Genomic DNA, 22517 nt, shown 5'->3' with positions numbered 1-22517 from the left:
AAGTTGACACATAAAATTAACTATCACAAGATGTTAGTACGTGCAAAGGTGGAACAGTGGGGAGAGCATGGCTCATTTGGGCAAATAGTTTGGTATGGCTGACTGGCAATGAGGGCAGCAGAAGTTAAGTTGGAGCTTTAAGTGGGTGCCAGGCTATAAAGGAATTTGTAAATGTGCCTAGGAATTTGGTTTTATCCCAAAGACATTGTGGAGGCATTAACATATGTTTAGCTAATCAATATTTTAGGAATAACCCAAAACACTTGGAGGCTATATGGTGGATGATTTGGAGTGGGGCAAAACAAGAAACAGGAAGACCAACTTGGTGGCAATTTCAGTCATGCCAGCAGCAAATGATGCAGGCCACCACCTCATTTAAACAAGGCAAATCGTCACTGCCTGTGTAAAACCGTTAAGTATTTATGCTCTTGAGAAGGGTAGCTCCTGGTGCCTTCTATTTGTTTGTTTTATGCCTAATAGAATGTGGACTATAGATTGACCCTGGATAATTTCTTTTAAAGATAAATTTCTGATACTAATTTGTTTTATTCTCTCTTGCCTATTTATCAATTGCATGTTTGAAAAACTAATTCTACCCTTTTGAGGATTGCAATATGTTTCAGCTAGTGGATGTTTTAGTGTTTATACAACAATAAAAGCTGTGTGAAACAGTTTTGCTTTATGCAAACTATATCTTAATATTGCTTCCATTAAGTAGCCCCAAACCAGAACCAAACAAACAAATGAACAAAGCCTGTCCAACCATAAGTTTTTCTTTTGTGAAATCTTATAAATACAATTCTACGACTTCTGGATTTTTTTTTTATAACCATGAGGCTTTCTGTTCTGTTATATGTGATTCATACTTGTTGGGGGAAATTTTTTAAAAGGTGGAACTAGGAGTTGCAAATAGATAAGGGAGATTAAGTGGATAACAGAGAGGAACAGAGATTTTATAGTGGAACATTGGGGTTATAGAACCTGTGTCAGGGGCGCTGATGGCATTGTTTGGGGCCTGGCTCTTTTAAGCTCAGGAAGTGAGTGTAAACCACTGTGTCACATAGTCAGGAAGTCATTGACTTTTTGGATAGATCTCTGTTCTCCCAAGTAGGGTGTACTCTCACCAGAGGTGCCAAAACAACTCAGAGGATAACGGAAGGATTTACTGGAATATTCGCTTTTGTATGAAATATTTCACATGGATTAACATTGACACCCTTGCTCAGTTTGTACGTCAAGTGGCCATGTGTCACAGATGGTATGCAAGGTACCCTGAGGGATTCCTGCAATGAACTAAAAATTGAAGATACATAATGCAGTTGTATGTGGATAGTAAGAGAATGTCATAAACCAGTAGCAGCTAGCTCAAGCTCTGTGTCAGCTACATTATAAGGCAAAAACAATGACTACTTAACAAGATCTGGTAAGACATTGGTAAAAACAAATTTAAGCAGGCTATTTGGAATATGGATTTATATCAACTGTTTAAATAATAAAGGTTATCCCCAGGGTGTGTCGTGACTTGCAGTATTAGCTTATGATAGCGTGGTTACCTATCAACAGCCATTTTCTACCGACTCCATCTTTGCTGACAGAATTCTGATTTTGTTTGGGAAATCACTATCCATGTAGCCATGTATAATAGGGATTCATTCCTGGTCGGTCTAAGTCAGCATTGGTGCTCTCACTCCTCTTACTGTTGACCATTTTACACATGAGCCTGTTCATGACCCATTGCTTGCCAATGGATCTGGATTTAAAGTCTACCAGGGAGCTTTTGGGAGAAGCTTTCTCAGTATAAAAAGAGTTACATGATCGGAAAAGTCATATGACACTTATTTTGGCATTTTACAAAAATTCATTTATCTTAATAATCTTTAGATACCTCTTTTGAGGTTTAAAAAATATATATTAGTACAGTAATACCATATGCATATAATCTGTTAATAAGTATGTGCACACTGGTAGTATGTGCTTAAAACTTTTTTTTACTAATAGGGTGCTTGATCAAAAAAGTTTGACTTTTACCAGGATAGAGGGCCAGACACTGAAAAAATTGATCTTAAAATGCATATGGTCTACTATAAAGAAAAAAATTACAAGCATCTTGTTGAATCTAAATGAAATGAAGTTTGGAAAATACTCTAATGAGAAAATGGAGATTAATTACTCATTTAACATAAATTATTTCATTGAATAAATATTTCAAGTATTTATTTGACAAGAACTCTTTTAGGCACTGAAGATACCAGCAGTGAGGAAGAAGTCCTTGCTTTTGTGGACTTTACATTTTAGTGGTGAGTCAGGGAGACAGACAAAAACAAATAAATATATATGTCAGATATTGGTAAGTGCTAAGAAAAAATTCAGGATAATGGAAAGAGTAATGAGGGAAGGAATGCTGTTTTAGAAAGAGTGCCTTGGGAAGACCTTCCTGGTAAATTGGCATTTGCACAGAGATGTGAAAGAGTGAACCACATGGAGGTCTAGGTGGGGAGGGTTCTAGTCAGAGGGACAGCAAATCCAATGGCCCAGAGGCAGAAGCACACTTGGTATATTCTAGGAAAAGCAAAGGAACCATTTCACTGAGATGGGGAATACTGGAAGAAAAGTGAATTTGTGAGGAAGAAAATCAAATGTTCAACTTTGGATGTTATAACAGGTAGGAATTATAATGGGCTGCTAGTAACAGAAACCCAAACTAAACACATAGGCTTTTTTTTCTTTTCCTCTCTCATATAGAAAAAAAATTGAAGGTAAGCAGACTGGGACGTTTGTGACTTAACAAAGTCATCAGAATCCCATGTTCTTCTTTTTTTTTTTTTTTTTTTTTTTTTGCTGTACGCAGGCCTCTCCGGAGCACAGGCTCCGGACGCACAGGCCCAGCGGCCACAGCCCACGGGCCCAGCCGCTCCGCGGCACGCGGGATCCTCCCGGACCGGACACGAACCCGCGTCCCCTGCATTGGCAGGCGGACTCTCAACCACTGCGCCACCAGGGAAGCCCCCTATGTTCTTCTTTACTATCCTTAGCATGTGGTTTCCATCTTCAGAGTCATCATATGGTCTAATGTGGCTGCTACATCTCCAGCTTTCACATCTGTGCTACGGAAACGAAGTAGAATAATGGAAAGTAGGGCAAAAAGGACCCATGCCAGCTCTATGTCATTCTCTAGAGAGCTTGCTTATATGTCATTATTTACTCTGAATTGCAAAGGAGTCTAGGAAATGTGGTATTGTAACTGGGCATATTGCTATCTAGAATAAAATTGGAATCCTAAGGAAAGGGGGCTGATAGGTATTAGGAGAGCAACTAAGCACCCTGTGCCGTTGTCCTACTAAATATTGGGTGCCTACTAGATGTCCAAGTGGAAGAGTTAGGGAAGCAGTGTAGTATATCTTTGATATGTAAATTATTATCTACCTTTCCTTTATATTGCGTTATCTTTAATTTTACTGTATAAAATATTTATTAGATCTTTCATTGTGCCCTTAATCCCCCTAATTCTATTTTCCCTATTAAGGTTTTAATTTTCTCAACCCCAAATTCTTCTCACACAGGAAGACAATTTATATAACTGAAGTGTGACTAATCGTCTTAACTTTTATTTGCTTTTCGTTTTCTTATTTTTAGCCATGGCCGGAAGACGCTCTTGAACTTGTAGCTGTGAAATTCTTAGAAACACTGGAGCTTACTGAAGTTGAACGACGAGAGATAGTTCCAATCTGCAAACACTTTCACACTTCCATTATGCATCTTTCAGAAAGGTTAATATTAATAAATTTTACAATAATGCCTTGTATTTTAAAGCATCTTTTTTTGTGAAAGCCTAAAATTTTAATAAGATTTCTATGGCTTCTAAGTCTCTCCAATCATTTAATAAGTTAAGACTTGTAAGTAATAGAAAGCTACTTGATCTAGGTTTCACAAAGAGAGGAATTTATTACAAAGATACAGGGATACCTTACAAAGTTTAAGGGAAAGAATACAGCTGTATCTTAGAAGTGACTGGAAGCAGGAGTTAAAAAGCCACCACAAACCCAGAAATGCTTTTTCTCTGTTTCTCATCCCTGTTTCTCTTGGGGCATCTGCTTTCTTCTTTCTCTTTACAGACTGAACTTTTTACTTCCCAGTATATATGGAGGAAACTGTGTGCCTCTCGATTCTCAATTTTACTTCTTGCAATTCCAGCTGTAGCAGAGATTGATTGGCTGTTTCCAGCTCTCTAGTCTCAATTTATTCCAAAATATGATTAGCCTTGTTTGTGTCCAGTGCCCAATCCTGCTCTGATCTGCTGTGGTTATGGTGGCAGGTTTCACAGAACAAACATTGCTCTTGGGGCACTGGTTGGAAGTTCTCAGACAAGGAGGGAGATGGTTGGTGGGCTGTGGATGCCTTAAAAGTATAAGCTTTACCTCTGTTCATCTCTGAGATCCTCATTTCAAAGATGCTCATAGTATATTGCCAGAGTTTTACAGCCAGCTAGCATGTTTGGCTTGGACAGTTAACACCAATCAGTGGGCTCTAGTCTACATACTTGCTGTGAAACATCATTGCATCCATTGTTTTTATGTGTATGGGTAGTAGTCTCATATTTCTGGCCAAACCCTGTTCAACCAACATGTGACACGTGTGCAAGGAATGATGACTCATTCTTGCTATGCTATCTGCAGTCCCCTTTCCTACTATACTTTTGTACAGTATCTTGGGTCTCTTAGATCCTCCTGGCATATGAAACATGTAAAAAGACCTACCTATATCTTTCTTGCTATAGTTCTCTTTTGAGACATATCTTTGTTGATTTGTGCTTTTTAACTACACCATTGATATTTTGTAGACAAGATATTAGGAAATGGTTCTGTGTAAAATTCTAGGATTTTGTAAACTTCAAGTATTCAGCAGCCTCTGAATAAAATTAACCTTTATTCTTAAATGTTTGTTGTTAATGCTATGTCGAATTTACTTCTTACTCTGTAAAACCCATTACTTATAGTAAGATATGCTATCTGCCTCTCTTTTAGGTTCTTGCACACATTAGGACGACATAACTATGTTACTGCTACTTCTTACCTTGAACTTATTGCCTCATTTCGACAGCTTTTGACTAAGAGGCAACAAGCTGTAATGGAAGCAAAACAGCGATATGTGAATGGACTTGACAAATTAGCTTTTGCTGAGTCTCAGGTAAATTTGAGGAGCTGCTCAAATGGTAATACATAATGGGAAATAGAAGAGCTATAATTTATTGAGAATATATTATGTGCCAGGTACTGTGTTATGTGCTTCATGTGCATTCCTTCAATTATTCCTCATAACAACTCCATGAGGTAGACACTTTTATGATCCTCATTTTACAGATGAGTAAAGTGAATTTTACAGAAGTTCACTGAGTTTCCCAGACCACACAGACTCAAATACACCCAGTTTTATTCTTAATTTTTTGGCATTTGGAGAGAATATAATGTCAGGGTTGACTTTTTATTGTAATAGCTGGTTAAATATAAGATTGGGTTTTTTTTTAAATGAGTCAAGTGCTAGTAATACTTATTAGTATTATTTCAACATAGGCAACAGAGTGTTGGGGTGGTCTGGACGCACTGTATACCAGGCACATAGTATAATAGGGATAGCCCGAGCTGCCACCTTTTTTCTACCTGATTTTCTTCCTCAACAACTGCATTCTTCCACTGCCCTGTCATACTCAAGGAAGATAAAGTCTTTTGTGAAGAAAACTGGCCACACTCTCATGGTTTTGTTTATCATGTAAAGAACTGGAAAAAAAAAGTTAAGGTTTTCTGTCCCCAGTACCTTATGATACATTTAAGTTTCAATTTTCTCTGTTTGGCTTCCATAGCTATTGTAGTTATGAAAACTAATGACAAATTGTTTACTTAGGTTGGTGAAATGAAAATAGAGCTTGTTCAGTTACAGCCCAAATTGGAGGAAGCTAAAATTGAAAACGCACATATGATGCAGGTAAAGTATCCTGAATTTTTAAAAACTGATGTCAGAGGACAATTGAAATATGTAAAATCAGCCTTGAAAATAAGCCTTAATTTTTTTGCCACTAGATCTTAGGGATGTTACCCTTTTCAGTTGACTCATTGGGTTCCGTGTGGTTTCTGTTGTTTTTGAAGAGAGATGGGGAGCCCATTACCAAATTAGGTCACGTGTATTTACATTTCTCCTCATTTTATCCTTCAAAATGATATGTCGGATTCCCTAATCTTCAAATGTTCTTTTGTCTCTAGGATAGAGAAAGCATTAGGATGTTTAAGGAAATGTCTTTATTTCTTTCTTTCTTTTCTTTAGATTATTGAGAAAGAATCTGCACAAGTGGAAGCAAAAAGAGAGTTTGTGAAATTTGATGAAGAGATAGCCAGCGGAAAGGCTGAAGAAGCCCAAGCTCTGAAAAATGAGTGTGAAAGTGATCTAGCTGAGGCGATTCCAGCTTTGGAAGCAGCTCTGTCTGCACTGGATACACTAAAGGCGAGTGTTTGAATTAGCTTGTGTTTCATCAACAAAGTAAAACTGCATAGAGACACTTGGTTAATTTGGTGTAGTTCACTTTCAGTGGGTGGTATTATATTTTTTTTGTCCAGTCAAATGAAACTTGACTCTTAACAATTCCTTTTTGCTATACTGTTATCTTATATTTTTTGCTTTTCATGTATTATTTATAATTTTCATTCAGGATATTCCAGTGGGAATGGAATAATCTCCAAGAGGCCACAGTGGTTCTGTACATGGACCAGGAGGCATATGTTAAATAGAATGTTGAGCTACCTTTCTGCAGCCTTCTGGACATGCATGTACAGCAAAACCTAAAGATCATTTCCAATATAGATGTGGGTCACACCTGTCTGCATTACACTATGTTGTGTATGACTCTACAGGGTCTTTAGGCAAAACCAGAATAACCTCACCAAACAGAGCAGAGAGACCAGCTTCTGTTGACTAGGGAGGCCCAGTGTAGTATGGAAGTTCAGGATATTCAGACCCCATTCTTTGCCTTTTTTCCTAATCAATGCCCTAACTCAGGGGTCCCCAGCCCCCAGGCCGTAGACCGCTACTGGTCCGCAGCCTGTTAGGAATGTGGCCGCACAGCAGAAGGTGAGCGGCGGGCAGACGAAGCTTCATCTGCCGATCTGCATCGGTCGCATTACCGCCTGAACCATGGCTTGCAGTATCAACTGAACCATCCCCCGGCCACCCTCCACCCCCCATCTGTGGAAAAATAGTCTTCCATGAAACCGGTCCCTGGTGCCAGAAAGTTTAGGGACCGCTACAACTTTCACATAAGATACCTGACAAGATGGCGAGCTCAACCTATCAGTAATTCAGCATCTTCAGGATCAAACTCTATATCTGATTTTCAGTTATATCAGACTTGTAGTTGTAAGACTTAAGATTGTGTTAGGTCATTTATATTTAGAAACTGTCACTGTGCTGTGAATCAGGAATTTAACCAGAATTTTAATATTAAAATTCTGAGCTTATTATTTTCTTCATGTCTGCTCTCTGTCACATTTAAAAGCCACATTCTACCCAGTAGTCTTTATTCATTCTCTCCTTAGACGTTTATCACAGGAGCCAATCATTTTGACAAAGTTTGTTTTTAATAGACACTCCATTCTAGACGACCATGAGCATGAATTTAGGTAACTTTTATCACTGTGTACCATGGACTTTCAGTACTGTATCCTCTGATACTCACAGGATTCTTGATGCCTTTAAACACCACCAGTTCAAGTTATCAGTATCAGGTTTCCCTTTCAGTTGTTTGTACCCTTCCTAGTATCAAATACTGTATTATAGAAAAGAGTTAGGGTTCAGTTGCAGAGAAGTGAATTGACTATTTAGTGTTAGCAGAGATTCTTTAGGGAATTTTATAAATAAATTACAGAATTCTTGGAAGAGCTAAGTAAATAGATTCTAGGCCGAGCTGCCAGGAATGACTCACAAAGCTAAACTGAGGCACTAATCTACCAGAGGAATGATCCCTCTGAGTTGGAAGCCTGCAGAGCCTTCTTACAGAGCCATATTGCCTCCACCATAATCCATATCAGCAAAACAGATGCCTCGTGCCCTGAGTCTCCTCACTTATTCATTCTGAATTCTAGTATCACTCAAGTGATCTGATGGTAGGACCTAACGACCTCCCACAACTCTAGCTGCATGGGAAACTAAGATAAATTTTTAGCTTTCCAGCAATTGCAAGGGTAGTCAGAAGGATACTGGAGTGGATAATAACTAACTGAATCAGTTGTGTCTGTCGTAATAATATATACCTTTTTAGAAAATAAGTTTGGAATTGGAACTTACCTCTTCTTTCATTTTTGGTGGGTAAAGCTAACATGTAAGCAAATATAGAATTAAGTCTTTATTTAACTTAGGGTTATTAACGTGGATTCCATGTGTGGGCTTGGCATGTGACTATATAAAAATTTTGTGCATGTGCGCAAAAATATTTTCTCTGGAATATTCTTAGCTGTCACCATATTCTCATAAGGACCTATGAACTCTCAAACACTTGGGAACCATTGGTTTACTGTACTTAAGTTCTCTTTTGTTAATTCTTTCATAACCATGCAAAGCAAAAAACAATTAGTTTCAAATGAAAATTTATGCTTTTATTATTCTCCAACATTATTTTTGAAACTCTTATTATTTAAAAGTAGGCTATTCTGAAGATACCCTGTTTTCTTTTTATTTAGCCAGCTGACATTACAATTGTGAAGTCAATGAAGAATCCTCCATCTGGTGTTAAACTAGTTATGGCAGCTGTTTGTGTTATGAAAGATATAAAACCAGAAAAAGTTTCAGATCCTTCAGGAACTGGAGGCAAGGTAATAACTAGACACAGATTTATATCATATTCATGAATGTACAGAACACTGTACAGCAACTATTATCAAATTAAATGTCAACAGTACCCAGTTCAGGGAAGATATATTGTTTTCCAGATTATATGTATCCTAGATAAAGCTAAGGCAGTATAGCATCAAAAAAATGTAGTTCCGGTTGTTTCCATCTCCTTTTCTGTCTATGCGGAACGCCCCACTGTCATGGGGTGGGGTTGAATGAACAGTGAGACACCTGTGCTTTTCCAGCTAAGAGTCTCAAGAATGTGATATGGTTATATAGGTGTTTCTGAGCATTCAAAAAATTCTGCTGTTAAGCAGTACAGTGACATTGTTAAAAGCATTTGCTCTGGAGCCAGAATGTCTATATTCAGAAATTCTGACCCTCCTAGCAATGTGACCCTGGGGACGATGCTTAACCTCTGTGGAACTCTGTAAAAAGAGGATTGTCATAGTACCTGCCTCACAAAGTTAATGCAAGGATTAGATTAGTTAATACATATAAAGCTCTTACGTATAAGGCCTTATAAACAGTAACCTGTTTATAATAATAAATATTACATATTTATTACTAAATGTTAGTTGTTGTTATTACAATTATTATTCAAAGGTATCTCCCTTAAAAAAGATGGTGTAACATCTATCCTAAACTAAATTTATAGACTTATTTTCTTTTCAGGTTTTTACAATACCTAGGTTTGAATTCCTGAATTGGAGAATTGGGATTTTTTTTTTTGGCCATTCTATCCTTCGTTGACATAATAAAGATAAAGAAAATAAATAGGCTCTTACCTTAACAAGTTATTCTCACGCACACACAGATAGACATACACATACACCCCATCAGGCTTCTGAAATTAATAAAAAGAATGTTCAGCTACTTATTTAACACCTTTTATTAGCACAAGTACCATGTGCTTTATCTTATAACTGACAGAGCAGTGTATAATCTTTGTCTTTCTGCTTTCTCTTCTCTATTCCACTTGGGAAGTCTAGGTAGGTGAGGAGATTTTCTATAAGAAAAATATTTGCTACCTGTTTTAGTCCATTTGGGCTACTATAACAAGTTACCACAGATAGGGGTGGCTTATATATAACAAAAATTGATTTCTCACACTTCTGGAGGCTGGGAAGTCCAAAATCAAGACTACAGTAGATTCAGTGTCTGGTGAGGGTTCACTTCCCGATTTATAGACTACCATCTCTTTGTTGTGTCCTCACATAGTGGATGGGTGAGGGACCTCTCTGAGGTCTATTTCTCACACCAAAGACCACCTCCCAAAGACCCCACCTCCAAATACTATTACACTGGGGAGTAGGCTTCAGCATACGAATTTGGGGAAAGGACACAAACTTTCAGTCTATGGCACTACCTTTCTGGTTTGAAAGTCAAGATTAATGGAAAATAAAAGTTGAAATTAAAAAAATATATTTTCTTATATGAAAATTGTGATGGTGTTTATACCAGCTGCTTTTCTTAAGTTTTCTAAAGAGAAATAATCATATCTTTTGCCTTCTAATGTTTAATTTTTAATAATAAAGTCAATATATAAGTTCATATACATATTTTAAATATTTGATATGCTTAACATGTTCTCAGGGAGAGAAGTCTCTTTATTTCATTTCCAAGGAGATGTAGGTTTATATTTTGAAAGTACAGTGTATAGTTTCTCTGGATTAATATATCTTAAACCTCAAGAAGAAAAGTTTTATATCAAGCATATTTAATTGCACATCTAATAAGTTTCCATAAATTTTATTTATAGATATTGGATTACTGGGGACCTAGCAAAAAACTTCTGGGAGATATGAATTTCCTAAGAGATTTGAGAGAATATGACAAGGACAACATTCCGGTGAGTTTCATTGGATTTTTTCTACAAATGTAATTTTGCCAAGATGTATAAAATCTTTAACATTTTGCAATATTATATAAAACGTAAGAAGATAGTCTGTCTTTAGAATTAAGATAATAAATAAATGAATATTATATTTATTAATGACTATTATGAATTCTCATAATACTTAAAACCTCTCCTCTTTCAGACCATCAAAAGTCATTGAATAAATTACTGTTTTAGTGTATTATTGACATGAAAGAGTTCTCCAAGTGCCTTATAATAGTTTATTTCTTAATAAATTGGATATACAAATTTGTGAGGTAAAAAAGTATAGTTGTTTTTCATCCAAACTTCTATTTATTTATGTTTAATTGTTCTTCCTTATTTCCATATGTTTTCCCAAACTACACAAGTCTTTTAATTTTTTTGGAAGAAATACCTTGTTTCACTATCTGTAATAAGTTTGCATATTTTACTCACAAATATGACTGCTACAATTATGCTTATTTTAAAAATATCTCAAAGTACTCACCTTGGTTTTTAAAGACAACATAACTTTTTTATATACTTTTTTTTTTGCTGTGTATGATTAATTTTTCATCTATGGTTGCGTGATATATGTTGAAATCTTAAGATCTAAATCTTTGTTTTATAGGTGACTGTTATGCAGAAGATTCGTGGTGAATACTTAACAAACCCTGAATTTGATCCCCCTAAGGTTGCTAAAGCTTCCTCTGCAGCTGAGGGTCTGTGTAAGTGGATCATGGCTATGGAAGTGTATGACAGAGTTGCAAAGGTATTTTGAGGATCAGCGCATCCATTTTGTGTTGAAATATTCCCATAAGTTAAAATCTATGCCGATATTTACTAGTTAAGAAGTTTCTAAAAGTGATACCACAAAGAATTTGTCCTGCTGCAGCATAATCATCAGACATTAACTGAGTATCTAGTACATGAAGAGAATACTTATGTGTGACATAACCTGTTTGGGACTAGTGTAAGTGAGAGCAGGGATGATCATTGGAGTTGGCCAGACTGACCTATAGCTACAGGGACCTGGGGCAAAAGAGAATTAAGTTTTATGAGGGGACTGCAGAAGCAAAGAAAAATCCAAAACACCAAGGGCAAAGTGGCAGATTAAAATCTTGATGCAAAGGTCAGAAGTAAAAAATTCCAGTAGGGTTAAGAGGCGGAGCGTGGAATCAAGCCATGGCATGCAGTGATAGGGAGTCTTTTTTGGAGTACCCACTGAGGCCAAATTCCTGGGAGAGCAGAGAATGGTTAAGAGCATTTTGTAAATTTGACTAGCAAAGGACCAAGGAAACACTGGCGTTGTCCTCAGGAGCTTGCAGAATTCTACCAAGGGGAGCAGGAAATATAAATAAAAATACCCATGGAAATACATGATAGCATGTGTTTAGAACAACCTCAGAGTGTAGGATGAGTGATCAGGCTGTAATGATTGAGAAGATATTCTTAATAAGGTATATGTACCTGTAGAGAGGTACAGACTGTGACTGTAAATTTCAGGGGAGTAGACCTTTATACACCTGTTAAAGAAATAAAATTAATTTTTTAAATAAATTCACTTTATTTTTATTTATTTTTGGCTGCGCACAGGCTCTCTGTAGTTGCGGTGAGTGGGGGCTACTCTTTGTTGCGGTGCGCAGGCTTCTCACTGCGGTGGCTTCTCTTGTTGTGGCACATGGGCTCAGTAGTTGTGGCTCATGGGCTCTAGAGTGCAGGCTCAGCAGCTGTGGCGCACAGGCCTAGTTGCTCCGTGGCATGTGGGATCTTCCTGGACCGGGGTTCGAACCCGTGTCCCCTGCATTGGCAGGCAGATTCTTAACCCCAGCGCCACCAGGGAAGCCCTAAAATTAATTTTAATGGATGTTCTTCCATTTGAACATCTTGTCCCTCCCCATAGTAATCTCAGCAGGTCGGCAAGCTCTCAACTCAGCTAATTAACACATGTGGAATCTTCTGGATCCTTTCTATAAAGCTGAGAATCTAAGGTATTCAGGTTGTTTTCTGACTTTCCACTCTACACCTCCACATGCTATTTTAATTCTGATGCACCTGTCTCATGTTTTTATGGAGGGGTTGAAGGGAGATATCCAGCAAGGTCTTCTTCAAAGTCCAAAGTAGAAAGTGGAGCTTCCTAATTCAATATCTGATCCTTTTATTATTATTATTTTTTTGTCTGCACTGGGTCTTGGTTGCTGTGTGCAGGCTTTCTCTAATTGCAGTGAGTGGGGGCTACTATTCGTTGCAGTTCACAGGCTTCTCATTGCAGTGGCTTCTCTTGTTGCGGGGCAGGGGCTCTAGGCACACAGGCTTCAGTAGTTGTGGTTCGTGAGCTCTAGAGAGCAGACTCAGTAGTTGTGGTGCGGCTTAGTTGCTCTGTGGCATTTGGGATCTTTCCAGACCAGGGCTCGAACCTGTGTCCCCTACATTAGCAGGAGGATTCTTTTTTTTTTTTTTTTTTTTTTTTTTTTGCAGTATGCGGGCCTGTCACTGCTGTGGCCTCTCCCGTTGCGGAGCACAGGCTCTGGACGTGCAGGCTTAGCGGCCATGGCTCACGGGCCTAGCCGCTCCGCGGCATGTGGGATCTTCCCAGTCTGGGGCACGAACCCGTGTCCCCTGCATCGGCAGGCGGACTCTCAACCACTGCGCCACCAGGGGAGCCTGGCAGGAGGATTCTTAACCACTGCACTACCAGGGGAGCCCCAATATCCGATTCTTTGCCTCACTCTTCCTCTTACCCTTCAGCTCATTCACAGCAATGTACCAGAAGACTTAGGTCTCCTTTCTTTCAAATGGACATATGCTCTCTTTGGTCATCTTGTAAATTCCTTCTACTGGTGGCTTATAGTACACTCTGATCAAGTTGGCCGAACCCATTCTTGATATATTGATACTAATGAGCATAATAAAACAAGAAATTTAGAAAATTCTCTTTCTCTCAACAAAGTGTCACTTTTCAAGATTTGTTGAGGAAAATTCAGTTTTGGTAGTGAAGCTGAACACCGAGACTTTATTTCTCTTTGTATTACTGCTACTGTCTTAATCCCCTCAAGGCAAATGTAAGCCTCAGCTGACTGGGAAGACATTGAGAATTTCCAAGCTGACTTGGAAATGGCAAAAAAAAAAAAAAAAAAAAAAAAAAAAGCACTTTCATGTATTTTTAAGCATTTGTAACTCCTGTTACATGTTTTTCTATTTTTTTTGCAGCAGTTGAATGGCAACTTCTCATTATTTTGCTATATATTATGCTATTCTTGCTACATATTATGACATTTTTATTAGTCCAGAATAACTTGCCTATTTTATAGATAACTGTTTGCTAGTCCAGAATGATTTTATATATTTTATAAGACATAAAAATATATTTTACTTTTCTGCATATAAAAATATGATGTAAGATTTAAGGCATTTAAAATTTGTATAATTCATTGTTATAAGTGATAAATGTATTTATAATCATAAATAAACATTTAAAATTCATAATATCTATAAAGGATTATGTCGATTGTCAGTTTTATATAGTACACATTATAGCTGCATATATTGTTCCCAAACAGGTAGTGGCTCCTAAGAAAGCCCGCTTAACAGAAGCTCAGAAGTCCTTAGCTGAGACAATGGAGCTTTTGAATCAGAAGAGAGCAGAACTAGCAGAAGTAGAACATCATCTGGAAAATTTACAAGCAACATTTCTTGAGAAAACTGAGGAAAAGGCTCGTTTAGAAGACCAGGTGGAACTCTGTGCTAAGAAACTTGAAAGAGCCTCAAAACTAATTGGAGGACTAGGTGGAGAAAAATCAAGGTCAGATTTCTACTCCTTTTAACAATATTTTACAAGGTCGGGCTTGAATATGTGACTTTCTTTGGATATTTATTATGATTACTGATTTTTAAATGGCTGGTTGAGATTGTGGGACTTTCTATAAAGTACCTGGCTAAGCTTCTCCTAACAGAATATCAATGTCAAGGATGGTGTTTGCAACTTGCTTTCAAATGTTAAAAGAGAGAGAGAGAGAGAGAGAGAAAGAAGCAAATAAAACAAATGGTAATTTTTAAGTGGTGAGTATGTGGGTGATCATTGTGCAATTCTTTCCAATTTTATGTATGTTAAAATTTTTCATAATAAAATGGGAGGGAGTAGTGGATATATGGTTCATTTTGTTAAATTTATTTCGGATAACTGACTTGATACAACAAAGCCAGTTAGCTTTATTTTAATCTATTTATTTGTACTGGCCAGCCAACTGTCATAGTTATTAACTACATTTGTTGAATGAATAGCATGATAAAGTTACATACTTTTGACAATACTTTGTAAGGTAGATTGGATGGTTTTGTAATGCACTTTTTATTGTAAAGGTTTCATTAAATGCAAAAAAATATCAACCTTAGCATTAGTATGTCAGCTGCTATACAACTTAAATGTAATTTTTGGTAATGAATTGCAAATGTTCCTATGTTTTTCAGGAACAAATAGCAGGGCCACTAGACCAAATCATCCTGATTAAAATTATTAGACAAAATGCTGGTGGTTTTTTTGTTTTGCTTATTCTGAAAGAACAAGTCGTGTAAGAAATGCCTAATATTCTAATAATCAAAGGTAGATTATCATTTGTATAACATAGATATATATTATAGCATGTTAGAGCTAGAAGGGACCCAACCTCCTTGCTTATAGATAAGCAAGTGCCCAACATTTCATGGCATTTTGTTATAGAGTTTGGACTAGAAGCCCCTAGCCCTTTCAATTACTATCATAGATCATTCTCTATGATGAGGCTATTTTGCCTTTGATTAATCTCCCAGATGGTCTCAAGCTGCAGATGACCTTCAGATAGTATATGAAAATTTGACTGGTGATGTCTTAGTATCAGCAGGAGTAATAGCCTACCTTGGTGCTTTCACTGCTGGCTTTCGACAAACATGTACAGAAGATTGGAGCATGTTGTGCAAGGTAATGGTGTTATATTTCATAAGTTTCTTTATATAGAACACTTAAAGTATGTGTTGGGGTATCTGGGGGGAAAAGATGATAATAAAAACAGAGAAGGGGAGAAATGACTGAAAATATGGGGTTTTTCTTTTTTTCTTCTTGTTTGATCAGTAAAATACTTCCATAGTCCAACTTTCCTTTCAGTTTTCTTTTTGTTCTTTAGAATTATTAAACAGTATCTAATAACAAATCAGTATTTTAATGTTAACAATATTTCAATCAACAAGACAAGAGAAAACATCAAAAGAAATTTGTTTATTTCTTACAGCAAAAAAAAATCCCATGTTCAGAGGAGTTCTCATTGAGTAAGACCCTGGGTGATCCAGTAAAAATTAGAGCTTGGAATATTGCTGGATTGCCTACAGATACTTTCTCCATAGACAATGGAGTGATTGTTAATAACTCCAGGCGTTGGTAAGGAACATAAAGTATTTATTTTTCAATTATTTTATTTTAAGGTTTTCAAATATAGAGAAAAGTTGAAAGGATTTTAAAGTGCCTGTATAGCTACTACTTCCTAGATCCTACAATTAACATTTTATTATTCTTATCTATCCCTCTATCCATCCATCAACTCATCCTTTTTCATGTATTTCAACATATGTTGCAGACATGGATCTACTTCCTTCCAAATATTTCAGCATGCATACCATTAACTAAAGTTCAATATTTGTTTTTTTTTTTTCTTTTGAGGTAAAATTTACATACAATGAAATACACAAAACTTAAAACTATACCATTCAATGAGTTCTAACAAAAGTATGCACTTGTGCAACCCAAACCTCTGTCAAGGTATAAAACATTCTCTTTTGTCCCTTCCCAGTAAATCCCCACCCTCATCCCATAGGAGATTATTATTCTGATTATTTTCCATCACAGGTTAGTTTTGCCTATTCTAGAACTTCATATAAATGGAATCATACTGTATGTAGTCTTTTGTATAAGGCTTTTTCCACACAGCATAATCTTACTAATTTTTGTGCTGAGTAGTATTCCATTACATGACTATATAACTTCATGCATTTTCCTGTTGACGGACACTTGGGCCGTTGGCAGGTTTTGGCTATTCAATGTATTTATTTTAACTAGGTATTTCTACCCATTTTCATGATACTATAACAATAATTTATGCAATTTCATGTATATTTTTCAACACTATCACTGATAGTGTGATAACTATATGAGTTTTCCAAATGGTTTTTATTGTTATCCTTTTATTTATATCACTTTCAAAAACTTGGGAAATTACTCTCATCTGAGAAATAGTTTCCTATAAATGGTTATTTAGTCATGTTGTCATCTAATTTAAGTCTTTTCTTGGGATCTTATGTCAAATATACTATGATAGATACTATTGAGTTCTTATATTCTTGAGGTACTTTGTAAGTGCCTTATATCCTCACAAATTCCTATGAGTTAGTTCTAGCCCCATTTTACAGATGAGACGACTGAGGCCCACAGTGATTTACTAATTTGAAATGTAGTGAGATAACTGAGCTAGTAAATGGTGGAGTAAGAATTTGAACCCAGGCAATTTAACTTCCAAATCCTTGTTCTTATTTATTATGTTAAGTGAAATGTGGAATAGGGTATCCCATTTGCTACCTTTATAACTGTAATGGAAATTTCAGTCTTCTTTTGGGATATAAGATACATTAAAGATACAAGGAAATCTTACATTCTAAAAGTTTGAGGTATTGTTTATTATATTCTTTGGAAAACTTACTAGATACTTCAAGATGTCTAAGTCTCCTTTATACTGATAGTATCATTTTACTGAAATACTGATGTACGTGTTTTGAGTGCTTATCCACTCAAAATTTTACTTGAGAGTGAACATCCTTAGGTTGAAACTTCTAGGCAATTAGTAAAATTTATTACAATCCGAGGAAGTGTAATTAGCTATTCCAGAAAATGTGTTCTCTTGTAAAGCAGGGCAAGTTCTATTTAACAGAATATTTGACCCTGAGTATTCTGTTTTAGAACCCTTTTCTATGCATTTGGTGGCCATTCAGATTTTTTAAATTGCAGTTCAAAAATGCTATTAGGATATCTATAAGGCTTAACTGAAATCCAGGGAAACCAGAGGTTTCAGGATTGTATGTAAATTGAAGAAAACAATCTGTCATTTTCTGGCAGAAAGATGACTCTTCTAATACAGTAATATTTCAATGGTGTTACTCCTTTCTACCTGTTATTTTTGGACTGTCTGGTCAATAAGTCATGGACTGGGTCAGTTCTGAGGGATGAGTCTCCATCCTTATAGACCAGACTTCACTTCTTGCCAGTTGGGACCAATGTGTTCATCTATGGCTATCATCCTTCTGGACACTGTAAGTGACCACAGAGGCTTAATCTCTTCTCTCTGCCTCCTAACAGCAGAACCCAGTAATGTAACTAATGTTCACTCTTTTGGCTACTCACTTTAGAGTATCTTAAGTGTACCTCAGAGAAAAGTTGAGCCAGTAGGCTTTTGTAATGAAAATACCAATGAAAATTGGTATCTCTCCCAATCAGTCTCAATCTCTCCCTCTGTCTCTCTTTCTCTCCCTCACTGTAGGACCTATTTTCTGTGTTTTTCTCTGTGCAGCTGCTTCATTGGTCTGTCTCTGATTATATGCTGATTCTGTTCTTCTGTACACATGGCCATTCCCTAATGAAGCCTTAGTTTCTAAGTTCACAAAACACATCAGTTGAATAATATACATTAACCAGAACCATTAAGTACAAGTTCAAATTCCCATGAGAGAAAAATCTTATTAGTTTAGTGTGGGACAAATATCCATACTAGGTCTTGTCACCTATGGCTGGGGGCCAAGCCACTGTAGTAACACACATGAGTAGGTCAAGAATATAGTTCTCAGAAACAGAGTCGTGAACTGGGAAAGCAGTTCACAGTTAGAACCCTGTTGCTTGCTTCTTTTTGCATCTTTGGATGTGATGAAAGGTAAGGATCTAATTTTATTTATTTATTTGATAATGATAACCATTTACCCCAGCAGCATTTATTGAGTTATTCTTCCTTTCCTCACTGATTTGTAATGCTATCTTTGTCCCTTCAGTCTTTCGTTTAGTAAGGACTTGTGAATTGGTCTGAAAATGTCTTTGTTTTTCTCATCACTTTATTTTTTCTTTAATTTTATGTCAGGTTTATTGAGATATGATATATACAATAAAATTCACCCTTTTTAGGTGCAGTGTTTTATGAATTTTGATTAAGGCCTATGGTCATATGATCCCTGCCACAATCAAGATGCAGAACATTACCAACCATTTGAAGCTTTTAAATGGGAGGGATTACATGACTTTTTTTTCTGTTTTTTAAAATAGAGATATAATTGATATAATTCTCACTTGTAATCAGAGTATTTAGATCAGTTATACTTAATGGAATTATTGATACATTTAGATTTAACTCTACTGTCTTACAAGTTCTTTTCTGTTTGTCTCATCTGTTCTTTGTTCCTTTTATCTTCTTTTTCCACCTGGCTTTGGATTAATTGAATTTTTTTATGATTCCATCTTATCTCCACTATTTGCTTGTTGGTTATATATTCCCTATTTTAAGTGTTTGCTCGAGAGTTTACAATACACATCTTTAGTTTCTGAATACTTTCAGATAGCAATATACTGCTACACATATAGTATAAGAATCTTTCAACAGTATAGTTCCAATGTCTCTCTCCTATTTATTGTGCTGTTATTGTATATTTTATTTTTCATATGTCATAAATCCCACAATACATTGTTACTATTTTTGCTTTAGACAGTAATTATGTTAGGGTGCTTAAATATAAGAAAAATGTCTTTTATGTTTATGTTCATTTTTGGACTTTTTGATTGTTTTTTTCTTTTTTGGCCTTGTGGTGGCACGGCTTACAAGATCTTAGTTCCCTAACCAGGGATTGAACCTGGGTCACAGCAGTGAAAGAACCAAGCCCTAACCACTGGGATGCCAGGGAATGCCCTTAGACTTCTTCATTTCTTTATGTTTCTATCTATTTTCATATTTCTTCTGCCTGACAAATATTTTTCAGCACTTCCTGAGTACAGGTCTATTGGCAATTAATTCATTTAGCTTTTTTTCTTTATTTCATCTTCATTTTGAAAGATATTGTTTGCTGGGTTTAGAATTCTGAGTTGACAGTTTTTTGGATTCTTTTGGTTTTCCTTTTTTCCTTTAAAGATGTCACTGCATACCATGGAGTGCCACCAGGGAAGCCCCTTGCTTACTTTTTTTTTTTTTTTTTTTTTTTTGCGGTACACGGGCCTCTCACTGTTGTGGACTCTCTGGTTGTGGAGCACAGGCTCCAGACGCGAAGGCTCAGCGGCCCTGGCTCACAGGCCTAGCTGCTCCGCCGCATATAGGATCTTCCCGTACCGGGGCACAAACCCGTGTCCTCTGCATCGGCAGGTGGATCTCAACCACTGCGCCACCAGGGAAGCCCCCCCTTGCTTACTTTTTAACCACAATGAAAATACTTACTCTTCTGCTTTATTATCGTTTACTAATACAACACTGGCTACTGGCTACTTAACAGCAAAGCTTTGTTTTCCCCAAAATTACTACCTCTGTCAGAAGCATAGATTGATAATGCTTTTTTCTTCAGACTGCCCAAAGATCTCAAATGTAGATGAGCATTACTTTCATACCTACAGTCATGTACATACAGAATACAAATAACTTGGCATGGTGTTATTTCTCTGATGGACACAACTCAATTTTCCAATTGTATTTGTAATACAGAAAGTTGTATTAAGTAGAAGTTGGATTTCTTTTAGAATAAACAGGATCTCTAATTATTGCATTGCTGAGAACATTGATTTAGGTTTTACCAAGAATATTGATAGGCATTAAAAATCTTAATTGACAGAAATAGTTACTTTTTGCAGGGGAATGAACAAATACCATATTTTTCCAATAATAAGGATATGTAAGGAAGAAAAAATGTCCCTTTAAACAGGGCCTTGAAAGGTACTAAAAGCATCTAGTCTAATTACTAGACAACTTTTAAGCAATTGTGTGCAAAATAACTTTCTCATTTCCAGAACACTTTTCCTCTGTTTGCTATGATAGCAAAAGTAAATTTTAACTAGTGTTTGTACTTTTTTGTGCTTTCAATAAGATTTCAGCACAGTTTGAGCAGAGAAAGAAAACAACCAGTCAGCTAGTATTGGATTGTTTTGTTTTTTGGAAAGGAAAGAAAATAAAAGAACAAAGTTATCTGGGAGTAGTTGATTAAAGAGCTTATTTTTAGGCAAAGGGAAAGGGGATTTTTATCCCTAGAAGCTGTTGAAACAGAAGGAGAATGGGAAAGGCAAAGTGACATGGAATGAAAACTCCCCTTTCTGTGCTTATATTTTTAAAAGATAATTTAATACACTGTACTGAATATAAAAGGAACCTAAGACAGCATCATCACTGAAGAAGAGGAAAGCACATCATATTTTGATTCTCTGAAACCATGAATCATATGTTCTTAAACACAAAGTCTGTACCATACTTACATAGAAAAAATTCCTAAATAGATCTCAAATATATACTAAACTAAACTTGGAAACTTAGTTTATGGTTCTACTCATAACCTAAGGAAATCCGTTATAGGCTAGTGGATCTCTTATTTTAAGTTTTTATCAAATACGTAGGATTATTTTTTATATTATGTTAACAGATGACATGTATTAAAATTACCATGAAAACAGTATGTTATGTTGGAAAAAACACAGCTCTTTGTCCTACTTCTGACATTGAACTAGTTTTTTAACCTTAGAACCTTGGGCAAAGTACTCCCTGAGACTGAATTTCTTCACTTCAAAAATAAATGACGGGGGGCTTCCCTGGTGGCACAGTGGTTGAGAGTCCGCCTGCCGATGCAGGGGACATGGGTTCGTGCCCCGGTCCAGGAAGATCCCACATGCCGCGGAGCGGCTGGGCCCGTGAGCCATGGCCTCTGAGCCTGCGCGTCCGGAGCCTGTGCTCGGCAACGGGAGAGGCCACAACAGTGGGAGGCCTGCGTACCACAAAAACAAACAAATAAATAAATGAGAATAAAACTCCTTTTCACTTTTTTCTCACAGGAATTTTTTGAAGCTTAATCCTGGTAATGTACGTGAAACACTTTGTATTTGTACAGATTGATGATGATGTTTATTATGTAAATTATATAATTTTAAAGAAATCTCAACATCTATTTATTCCCCTCAGAATATTTCTTATTATATTCTAGGCCTTTAATGATTGACCCCCAGGGTCAAGCCAATAAATGGATCAAAAACTCTGAGAAAGAAAATCAGCTTAGTGTTATTAAGCTATCAGATTCAGACTATATGAGAACACTGGAAAACTGTATTCAGTTTGGAACTCCACTTCTATTAGAAAATGTTGGTGAAGAACTGGATCCGTCTTTGGAGCCTTTACTACTTAGACAAACTTTTAAACAAGGTAGAAATCAATTGATATTAGTTGGTAGAACTGAAAGGTGATTGGATTATCTCTGAGGCAAGAAAAGCACTACATATTTTAATAATAATGTTAACGCAGAACTTCTGTGTCGTTGTTATGCATGAAAGGAAATTTGGAACAAGTATCAGACATTCTAAAGTAAATACCTTCATTGCCTTAATCACTGTTACCTAGACTGTTGTTCAGTAGAGAACATGAAGTTGAAGCCAGCCTGAAATTCCTTTATCTTGTGACCAAGGACCCCACAAAGTCCATTACTATGAATAGTAGTGGTTAATGTGGACCAGAGTTGACTTTAGGTTGACGTTGCCCACCATGTATCTTTCTGCTTA

The 22517-nt window shown here is 36.5% G+C and overlaps 1 protein-coding gene across 1 annotated transcript in view; it reads left to right on the top strand.

Moving 5' to 3' along the window:
* The window catches only part of DNAH12 (dynein axonemal heavy chain 12), a 228900-nt gene that overhangs the window by 164986 nt on the left and 41397 nt on the right, over nucleotides 1-22517 (top strand). The window contains exons 47-57 of the mRNA XM_067754844.1: nucleotides 3634-3767; nucleotides 5022-5184; nucleotides 5896-5976; nucleotides 6313-6489; nucleotides 8718-8849; nucleotides 10631-10720; nucleotides 11361-11501; nucleotides 14290-14531; nucleotides 15536-15683; nucleotides 15991-16136; nucleotides 21950-22164. Coding sequence (XP_067610945.1) covers nucleotides 3634-3767; nucleotides 5022-5184; nucleotides 5896-5976; nucleotides 6313-6489; nucleotides 8718-8849; nucleotides 10631-10720; nucleotides 11361-11501; nucleotides 14290-14531; nucleotides 15536-15683; nucleotides 15991-16136; nucleotides 21950-22164 — 1669 coding nt within the window. The remainder of the gene's footprint in view (nucleotides 1-3633; nucleotides 3768-5021; nucleotides 5185-5895; nucleotides 5977-6312; nucleotides 6490-8717; nucleotides 8850-10630; nucleotides 10721-11360; nucleotides 11502-14289; nucleotides 14532-15535; nucleotides 15684-15990; nucleotides 16137-21949; nucleotides 22165-22517) is intronic.

Source organism: Pseudorca crassidens, chromosome 10 (assembly GCF_039906515.1).
Source record: "Pseudorca crassidens isolate mPseCra1 chromosome 10, mPseCra1.hap1, whole genome shotgun sequence".
Lineage (NCBI taxonomy): Eukaryota > Metazoa > Chordata > Mammalia > Artiodactyla > Delphinidae > Pseudorca > Pseudorca crassidens.
The sequence above is the reverse complement of the archived record's forward strand: the minus strand, read 5'-3'. Positions and strand labels throughout refer to the sequence as shown.